The sequence below is a fragment of the Maylandia zebra genome, linkage group LG17 (genome assembly GCF_041146795.1).
Source record: "Maylandia zebra isolate NMK-2024a linkage group LG17, Mzebra_GT3a, whole genome shotgun sequence".
Classification (NCBI taxonomy): Eukaryota; Metazoa; Chordata; class Actinopteri; order Cichliformes; family Cichlidae; genus Maylandia; species Maylandia zebra.
In genome coordinates this window covers 2,421,610-2,431,931 of record NC_135183.1, presented here as the reverse complement: position 1 = coordinate 2,431,931, position 10,322 = coordinate 2,421,610, and the positions used below count along the sequence as shown (strand labels likewise).

At 42.6% G+C, this 10,322-nt stretch overlaps 1 protein-coding gene across 1 annotated transcript; it reads left to right on the top strand.

Annotated features, from left to right (window-relative positions):
- Positions 1-319: 319 nt before the first annotated feature.
- On the top strand, positions 320-4,707 carry phlda1 (pleckstrin homology-like domain, family A, member 1). The gene is made up of 2 exons (XM_004575059.3): positions 320-1,199; positions 2,340-4,707. Exon 1 carries the CDS (start codon positions 708-710, stop codon positions 1,158-1,160), a length of 453 nt encoding a protein of 150 aa, XP_004575116.1. The 5' UTR covers positions 320-707; the 3' UTR covers positions 1,161-1,199; positions 2,340-4,707.
- The last annotated feature ends 5,615 nt before the right edge of the window (positions 4,708-10,322 follow it).

Below are 10,322 nucleotides of genomic sequence, written 5' to 3'. Positions count from 1 at the left end.
TCCAGCAGATGGCGCAGTTGTGCAACATTTGAAACCATGTCCCCCGGGGAGTGCGGTTTGTAATAGAAACTGAACATGAGCACACACAGAACCCCACACAAGAACCAAAAGGTCAATTGAATGGAGAGTGAAGGGCAGCAGTAGTGATGCAAATGAAAACTGAGTGCATGTAAAGCAGGCTGCAGGTGCTTACTGTCACTGTGATTCACTTGGAGGGCAGTGAATCTGAATGACTGACTACAATAATTTGCCTGCGTTTCAGTCTAGGCGGTGTTACAGTGTTTATGCATGAAGGCGAAATCTCAGCTCTGCGCAGTGCAACTTAAAGCACCTCTGATGCGTCTGCACATACTGGCAGACTTTCAATCTCTTCTTCCATACTAAACTGAAAATACTGACGTTATCAGTACTCTGCTTTGTGCTCATCCCAGGAGGCTGGATGTTACTCAGGGGGGCGGTGCACCTCTTCAGACCCCTCCCGCCCCCAACCCACTTCTCTCTCTCTCTCACACACACACATATACACACACAACACACAAACACCGCAAGCAGACAGGCAGGCTGGCAGCCTTCTCACTACAGCCAGCGCTTCTTGGAGCCGCAGTCACAAGCAGCATCCCATGCTTTTCACCTGCTTGGGAGTAAAACACGCGTCCAGTCCGTGAAGCAGCCACGAAGGGCAGGAGCACCGAGGCGTCCGGGTAAACATGCTGGAAAACGGGAGGAAAGTGTTCAAGGAGGGTCTGCTGGAGAAACGGAGCGACGGGCTGCTGCAGCTCTGGAAGAAGAAACACTGCGTCCTGACCGAGGACGGCGTGCTGCTGCTGCCGCCCAAGCAACACGACCACCAGCAGCATCACGGCGGCGGCGGGGACGCGGGCAAAGTCAAGGAGCTCCACTTCGCCAACATGAAGACGGTGGACTGCGTGGAGCGGAAGGGTAAATACGTGTACTTCACGGTGGTCATGACGGAGGGGAAGGAGATCGACTTCAGGTGCCCGCAAGACGAGGGCTGGAACGCGGAGATCACTCTGCAGATGGTCCAGTACAAGAACCGGCAGGCGATCCTGGCCGTCAAGTCCACCCGGCAGAAGCAGCAGCTGCTCGTGGTGCAGATGCCCGGACAAAAGACCGTGCGCAGCTCTCCGAACGTAGCGTGACCTGCGGCGAGTCCCGCAGACACTGGTGCACGATTTGCGGTAAGACAGCTACAGGAGAAAGCGGTGGAGGGGGCTCCCCCGGGTCCGCGGACCACCCGGGGGTACCCTTTAAATTAAAAAGCGTTTATCTTCTGGATGTTTGAACCAAGAGCAGGGACGCGTGTTTTACTGTCAGTGGTCCAACTAATCCCACGAAACCAGGATTTATTTTGGTGAAACAAAAAAAAAAGTTTAGGAGCCCCCCGCGCGCTTTAGGCCTCCTTGTACCCCCCCTCGTGGAGGTGAATTCGCTCGCAAGAAAAGAGACTTCGACGGCAGGTTTGACATTTTATAAAAGGGTTTCTCACCAAAACCTACCTTTCGCTCTGATAACCGTAAAATGAAATGATGCCCCTGACATAATCACTTACAGTTAAGTAATTCCGACAATTCACTTCATCCATACATAACCGAAAGACTCGTGTGCGATTTAAAATAGTAGTCCATCTGTCTAAATCTAAATTTAAGCTAACTTTAAACTGGTGTAAAGATTCATGCACTAAAGTTTAAGTAAAGCTGAAGTGAAACATCGCGTGCCAAATTACGCGTAGATATGCGCAGACTTTGCAGGCGTATTCGTGAAGGTGCGCGCGCACATGACGTGAAGCCCACAAATGCGTCTTAAAGTGTTCTGTAGGAGCAGCTGGACGGAGCACGTGCAGCTTTTGGTCCAGTCAAACACTCAAAGCCAGCCTGAACCAACACAGATGTTTGTTTTTCCCAATTCACGGTGAAAAATAATCCGCATCAATTACAAATATGGCACAAACCCTCTTACTGAAGAGTCATTAGAGTGCATTATCTTTAGTTTAAACCCAAACCGCTGTTAAAACACATTCACTGGTTTTGTAAGAGGAATAGATTTCAAAAGCGATCCTTCCCCCACAGTAAATGTCCATAGATCAGGATTTTGCTGTTCTGTGGTCTTAATTAAGTGCACTGCAGAGGAGGAGACTGAGGACATTATTTGGAGATTATAGCATTTGCTGATGCTAATACTGTTAGACTATGTGACAGCAGAAATATGACTTTTTGTATATTTTGCTATTTGTGTTTATTTCTTTCTTTTCCATGCAAAAGCATAATGATATAAATAATGCATACACGCGCAATAGCCTGACTAACTGATTGCATCTGCAGGTTAACTCAGCTGGTGGATGAATCTGAACCCGAGGTGCATCTCTCCCTGCCGCTTCCCCACCGAGCCTCCATTCTCCAGGAGAACCCCTCTTCCATGCGGTGGTTTCCACAGACCTGCGCCTCGCCCTTTTTCAGTACAGAGACTTGTTTCACAAAAGACTCATGGACAAAAAGCATGTGAGAAAAAAAGAGCTGTGTTCTACCATGCGATGGGTTTATCTCTTATTTATTAGAAGTGTATATATATATTTTCTATAAAAATGTTACATTGTTGATAAATGGAAGAGGAAGGAGTGGCTTTGCGGTTCATAGCCTACAAGGCCATTGGAAATAAGCTTGCATATGTATTAGGATGGATATCGTAGGTTAGCCAAACCAGTTCACTATTAGTAGAATGTGTCACTGTCCATTGTTTTATTTTTCAACTGAACCAAAGACTCATTTCAAAACAATTTTTTTTCGCTTGTGCAGTGTTATAACTCACAATACTGAAGATCTGTAGGGAGTCTATAAGCTGATATACCTGCTCAGTATATACAAACATTATTTTCCGCTCTTCATTTGTATAGCGGCTGGTGGATGAATCTGAACCCGAGGTGCATATGGGAGTGTTTTACGGTGTAAATCGATCGTAATTTTGTTTTTGTTTTTTTGCTGCATTCATAGATACAGAAGTTGTCTGATATCTTTGCTTTATGTGAGTCTTAAAACTAAAGAAGATGCTAGCTTATCACACTCAGCTGGTTTTCAGTGGTTACAGAGCAGAGCTTAGTAACAGCAGAAGATTATTAGTGCAAAGTAAAGTGGATGTGTGTGAGTTACAACACCAGTTTGCAGAATCTGAGCTGCAATCTGAGACAGGTTCAGTGGTTGTGCTAAATCTTTTCTGGCATGGCTGAAACAGAGAAGGAAAACTTAAAGAAACAGCAGACAGTCCCAACGTTCTCAGAGTTGTGTGGAATCAGAGATTGTAAAGCTTCTGTTTTTGAGTTTTACTGTCCTGTTAGGGGCCAAGCGAGTCTTTGCAGAGAGCTCATGTGGCTTTTAAGTTATATTAAGTTTCTTACCAACTTCTGAAATTTCAGGTTCATAGGAAATCCAAGTCCTTATTACTTGGCGTATTAAGTGACTACATAAGCATGATTGGGTTAACAGTATTACTATAGTGATTGTAGTATGTCTGTATGGACCCTACCTCCTCCTTCAGGGGCGGGCCGATCTGAACGAAACTTTGCACAGACACTCATACAGAGATTATTGACATTTATACATAAAAAAAGACCTATTTTAAATGCCAGCTCTTTTGATTTCCATATTCATAGTCTCCCCAAATGCAATGTTACCTTCTCCACTTGCAATTGGTTTCATGTGTCACGTTAAACCTACTTGGCCCGTGTAAAACTTAATGGTCATCAGAATTTGATTCTTTTAGAAACTTTGTAACTGAAAGAATCAACTAGTAAAAACTAGTAAAGCGCTATACAAATACAGACCATTTACCATTTTACCATTTGTTCAAATCACTGCTAAAGACGGAGAAATTGAAAAAAGTGCTGCAGGTCCAGATTTTGAGTTGTTCACTGTGATACTTACTATCAGTAAGTAATGTATCAACAAGCATTGTAGTTGTACAAATGTTTCTCTAATGTCCATGTTGCACAACAAAATATTGTGGCATTTAGACCTGATAGGTTTTGTTTTCCCAGTTAGCTGTATTTTGATAGGAGTTTGTGAATTTAAGCTAGCCAGCCATCCAAGTAAAGCATTCGCTGTGCTAACAGACATTTATCATGACCACTGAGATTCTTTCTGTCTCTGTAGCAGCTCTGCCTCTGAGAAATGTTTGTAAAACCACAACACTCGTTTGCAAAGTTTTAATAGGCATGACATACTTTTCATGTGAAAGCAAACAGACCGATAATACTTTGAAACAGTGTGGTACATTGCAACATTTACAGGGACATGCTGGGTAATGGGCTCAGAAATGTCCTTGATTGGTTTTCACGATGGAGGAATATCGTGCTGTCAGGAAACATTTTATCTCACTGTGGCTCATGTCGTTTCCTGTTAGCTGGCAGTTTCCCTCTGCTATCCCCACTTGCCAGCGTATCACCGGCAGACCAGCACATGTCTCCGTGTTGTTGTCATCTCCCACACAGGGTCACAGCTTTGCCCTTTATCTAATGCAACTGGTGTGATGCTTCTCTGACATTCCTTCCTGTTGCCATCATTACACACAGTTATAGCTGTGCCCTTTGTAGCCACTGTTCAATTTCTTATTTCAACGTGAGATCTATTTTCATACCTCGATACAAGATACATTCCATTAAAAAAAACAAAAAAGCAAGAAAAAACCAAACCAAACTCAGTCTGTTGTCTCCTGTGCTTTCTTCTCCTGTAGCGGCAGATGAATGTCAGCCCTGCAGGGACTTTTCCGTGACCTGTTTAACTAGCTGCTGCTCTGTCCGTCTCCAGCCTTTCAGTGCTTTACAACCCCTGAACCTCTCACCCCATGTTTCCTGCTCTAAAAGTAGAAACCACAGAGAGAATTGGGTTTCACTGGCAGTTGTCGTTGCTCAGATAAACTGAGCGTGTAATGTCAAAAGCGCACGTGGCTCCAGCTCCTCCTCTGTTCAAAGCAGAGTTAATTTCATTAAACATGGTGCATGTGACAGGCAGCACTTTCTCCAACACAGGAATGCTGGACTACTCTGTGTGAACCATGTCCTTCATTACCTGTTCTACTTAATGTTCTTATCAAACAGAGCAGAGGCTCTAAGGTGAAGGCTAAGTATGTTTTTATTTCCTTGATGATCAGTGCTACAAGCTGTGACAACAGCAGTACAGGCAGAATGGTTGCGTAATTATCAGTAAGTTTGTGACATTAGCCCACTGGTCATACCAGGACAAGTTTGGAACAGCAAAAATACTTAAGTTAAAAGGTTCTGTTGCTTCTGAGCCGAACTTGTACTTTCGTTGTTGTTTTTGGCAATTTACACATTATTCTGAACACCAACTTTGAACAAGAAGAGATAGAAAAGGGTAACAAACTCAGTGTTTGGCACTACTTATGGATACAGTTTTGAAAATACTCAGTTTGCTGAAGGAAAGAATAAAGTTTAACAAGTATCCAGAATGATCTTTCTAGTTAAAGAGATCGCATTGTTCATTTCCATCCAGTAACACGTTAATTCCAGAGTTTTACTGCTAACAATAAGTGCATCACAGTCAATGTTTTCTTCTTAACCTAACAAAAGTGGTTAGCTTCTGTGTTCATTTGTAGCTCTGTGTTCAGACTGTCCTACAAAGCAGAGAAAGGATCAACAAGGATACGATTACAGTTCTTGCTGTTGTTGGAGACCGTCCAACATGGCAGCCGGCCCCTCTGAACTAGCCGCGGCAGCTGCTCTTCAAACATTACTTAAGAAGCCTCTGTAGTTCCGTCTTGGCATGTAGGATGAGCGCTAACTCATTCCTCACCATCAGCAGCTCTCTTTGATCTGGAGTATGATGTGGGGGACTTGGTTTTCACGATGGAGGAATATCGTGCCACATATAGGTGCATGTGGCTGCGAGTGATTTAGGAAGAGCATCTAATCCAAACTTGTGGGGTCCCTTCGGGATACTCCGCTGCCATTGTTCCACCACCGGGCTACTCACAGGAAAGGACAATTAAAAAAAAAAAAAAAAAAGGTTTCTTCTGTATCCAGCCTATTTATCAAGATGCTCACTCAATATCTCCAAACAAGAAGCTGATTCAAAACAAGACTATTTTGGGCGACTGGATTCTGGCTTATCCTTTATATGTCAAGTCCAGAAGTTAAAAGTTGACTGTGATATAAATTGAATCAGTATATCAGTGTCACATTTTAATACCTTCACCAGAGTTCTCTGTATTCTGTATTTTCCTACAGGTATCCCGCACAGACAAATTTGGGAATAATGAATAATTTCAGTTGTGACAAAAGGGCACGAAACAGAACAAAATCACACACATTGTACTGAAACTTGAAGCTCATCTTTGGTGCTGATGGAAGTTAATTCCACAGTGAGCGATTTCATAAGACCCTTTTGGATGAATAATACAAGTTTTAAGGTGTTGCACAAGCAATGCAATAAACAATGCAGCATAACAATTTAAGACACTAAACTAGCTCGTTGAAAGTCTTTATATGTTAAAAAAAGAACAGCTAATAGGATTCAAAGGTAGAAACTAAGCCAGCAAGTCTAAGATATTCAGGTCTATTTCCCAGACTTGAAGTTCACAGACAAATATATATATGTTTAAAGGTTGGTTTCATGTCCGACCACCTGCACAGGTTAAGATGGATGAAGACAGTGCAGGATTTTGTATGTTACATTTGAATGGAGCCTGCTTGCTTCAGGTGATGCTGTGATGAAGTTCAGCTGGCAGACATGCCTAGAAGTCTTTATCCCCTTCCCTTCTATAGTATAAACATGTAAAAAGAGCATAAACTCATCACTTAGTGTGTCTGTGTGTCCTTATCTGTTGCATTTAGTTTGTGTTGGATTTTCTGCCTACAACGCTTCAAGTCTTAAAAGTACATTCTTTACGAGATCCCTTCCAAAGCTGAGTCTTATATATTGCATTTGGAGCAGGTACACTCTGGCCCGGGATCTTTAAGCAGACCATTTGTATGTATGCCACAATACTGGCACTCAAATGGTGCATAAAAATTGTCAGGCCTTGTTGATTTTATAGTAGTGAATTCATGTGTCCATAAATTGCAGAATATTCCGGGTAACCAGCAACCTTCCCTGGATCCACTATTATATGATTAGGCTAAATGACTTTGTGAGAACTGCAGTATATGAGTGCCTCGGGCAGTCGTTGATCCTCAGACTGCATATCACTCATGTACAGTAGCTTATACGCTTGTTGAGAAAGTCGATTTAATTTAACCTAAGCTATAGTTCAGGTTAGCTTAGTATAACTTAGTATTCTAAATTGGTGTGACCACTTAAGTTGTTACAAATTTGCTACATTGTCTGTGTTTTACTTTAGCAGACAGTCGGGCGTTGTCTGCTCCTGCCACCAACTCTGTAAGGAAACACAGTTCCAGGAGAGTAAAAGCTGTGGAGCTGTGTTTCTGACCACCAGATGAATTTACGTCTATTAGTAAACTTGTTTCCTCCATAATGTTCTTTAGCTGTATTTGCTATTATCTTACTGGAAGTGGTGGCACTGGTTCCTGTCCACAAAAAGAGTAAGTCACTTGTCACACACTCTTCCGATTCTTTTAGAGGGTTGCCAATCAATATATGCCAGTCAGTGGTTTTCTTTACTCCCATTGGTTGTGGCTTCAATCGCAGTTCCTAGCTGAAGGTAGTTTGACTCAGTACCTGTTTAGTTTGTGTCGCGAACGATTATGTAACCTGTTTTTGCTACAAGTCACTGAGGCTACATTCACACGTACACGGGTATTTTTGAAAACTGAGATTTTCCCTTTTCGTTTTAAAAAAAATATCCCATCCACACGTGCAGTTTTGAAAAAATATCTCCGTTTTTTACCATGTAAACGCTAAAAACAAAATGTTGGCCAATCAGACGTCCAGGAGCCTAGGAGGGAAAGAGTAAACAGGGTTTTGTACCCTCACAAAACCTTAAGTACTTCTGAAAAGTTGCCTAAGTGCCAGCTCACCTCCACCGCTGCCTCTTGTGCCCCGTCCAAAAATGAGGGGTCCTCGGTGATGAAAAAAGGATTATGAATAGGCTCACACCGGGGGACTCTTTTTTTCATTCTTCTTCTTTTTTTGTTTTAGTTTCTGGGTTTTCTTGCCCGCAATGGCCTAGGATGCTGTGCAGCTTGTTGGAGTTTCCGTGCCTGTGCTCATCCGCTCCTTGAGCCCACTCTTCCCAGGGGAAACGAGGGTGCACCCTGTCGCCTGCTGGGACTGCTCCCCGATTTTGGCTCAACTTCCTGAACAGATTAACAGGCCAGACTGGAACTGTCCATCTTGGGGTTACTATAATGTTCAGCTAAATGATATGCTGCAGCTATACAAAGATATGCAACATGGATACAATAATCTCATTTCATTTGCAAATTGAGGAGTGTGGATTTGCATGCAGTCATCATGTTTGTTAGACTTTGCACAGCAGGCGTCTGAAACACCTCTGACACCTTCATACTTTAATACATAGAGTATATTTTTCCCTTCGATTGTTAGTTTTTAAGGATTTTTTTTCTTTATGCTCAGCAGTTATGAAAAGGTGAGGTCAGCAGACCAGGCAACCTCTGATTATACATTTATGAGCCACACATCCTGCCACTGGACCAGCAAACCAGTTTTCTTCCTCATGTAGTAACTATGCCCCGCCTTCATATAACATTTTGATTTTGCTAATGTGCCTCTGTTATCTGACGCACACAGCATACTTTAACTCACTGTTTATACAGTGTGCAGAAATATGGCATGGTTTTTACAAGTGACAGCATTTCACGAGCAGTATTGTGCTTTTCTTCATAAGCAGTCTGAGAGTCAAATGCTCTACTGCTTTACGCTTGCTCTGAACATTTCCTGGTTTGTTTTGCTTTTATTCTGATATTTGTTTGCTTGATCATAGAAAAAGGTTTGGTCCACAAGTGTTGTTAACCACTGTCTAAAAGCCATAATCATCCTCAGCTGCCACTCTTATTGTGCTACATCAACGTCGTATCACGGCTCGTGTAGCAGCCGCTCAGATTGCTTCGTTATTCAAAGTGGCGAAGCGATAACAGGTACACAAAGAAAGGCCCATTATTCTGGGACATCTGGCGTCAGCCCGACTCCACGGGCTTTGTCAGACGGGGAAACAGCTCATCAGCGGAGAGAACGGAGTGCAGATTGTTCACACAGTAGCTGTTTTATTTTCTCCCTGCTGTGTGGGTGGAAGATAGATAGGTGTAAGACTGCTATACGGTGCTTTGTTCATGCTGCACGTTACAATCAGAGCCAACTTGTTTGAGCTTTTGTCTGTATTCCTGATGGACTGCACACCAGCGAGTGCTCCACTCAAGTTGCTGGTTTTTTTGTTGGTTTAATCTAAGTTTCATTATTCTGTAGTCGGAACGCAAAATAAATGCTGCCATATTTTAGACCTTCATTTGAACTATTGAGCATTTTTAAACCATTATGCTTCATGTGATTAGCTATTAGCCGGCTGTGCAGTGTGGTAAAGCCATATAAAGAATCCAGGAATACTGAACCATCTGTTTAGTAGTACATAAACTGTGTGTTTTATAATTTCTATGTAAATGACCCAAATGGAAAGAAAAAAATAATAATTATAATGAGCAAGGCAAGCTGGCTCTTTGAGAAAGTATTTCAGCTTGTCAGTTTGCCCATTTCATTCCATGTGTGTATGTGTGGGCACAGACTGGAGTTTCAGTTATGCAAACATGTCTCCAGGCAAAAGTGCCGTGGAATATAAAATCATCGCTGGGCTTCTCTGTGATTCATAGACACTGTGACGTGTTTGGGGTTTAGTTGGTTTTTATCAGATAGCTACAGCTTTGTATTCCTTATAGCCTCTTTGCTTGAGTTATATCACAGATTTTCCTGTTAGAGAATGTTAGGTTAAGATAAAAGAGAAATAAGCAGCAACCTTTGGGGCTGAGAAGTGAAGCCAACATTGAAGTGTTTGAAATAGCTGTTGCTCTAGTGGCTACTTGAGGTTGGCTCCAAAAGCAATCAATCCCCGTTAAAACGTCGCACGGTTACCTCCTGATCCAAAACAAACAAACAGTTTTTGCATCTATGCATTATTTTAACGTCCCATATACGGTACTAGCACTTCAGCTTTTGCAGTGTACTCTGTCCCTCATAATTACAGCAGTGAACAGCAACCTGGTCAACCTGTGCATCGTCAGAAAGCCATGGACAGAACACAGAGGCTTCACAAAGTTGCTAAACTGAAAAGAAGCATGCACCATGGCCAAGATATATTTCTTCAATGCCCAAACTTCAAAATGTGACTTA

Excerpts from the sequence above, each read along its gene's own strand:
- phlda1 (XM_004575059.3), top strand. The coding sequence starts at position 708 with ATGCTGGAAAACGGGAGGAAAGTGTTCAAGGAGGGTCTGCTGGAGAAA.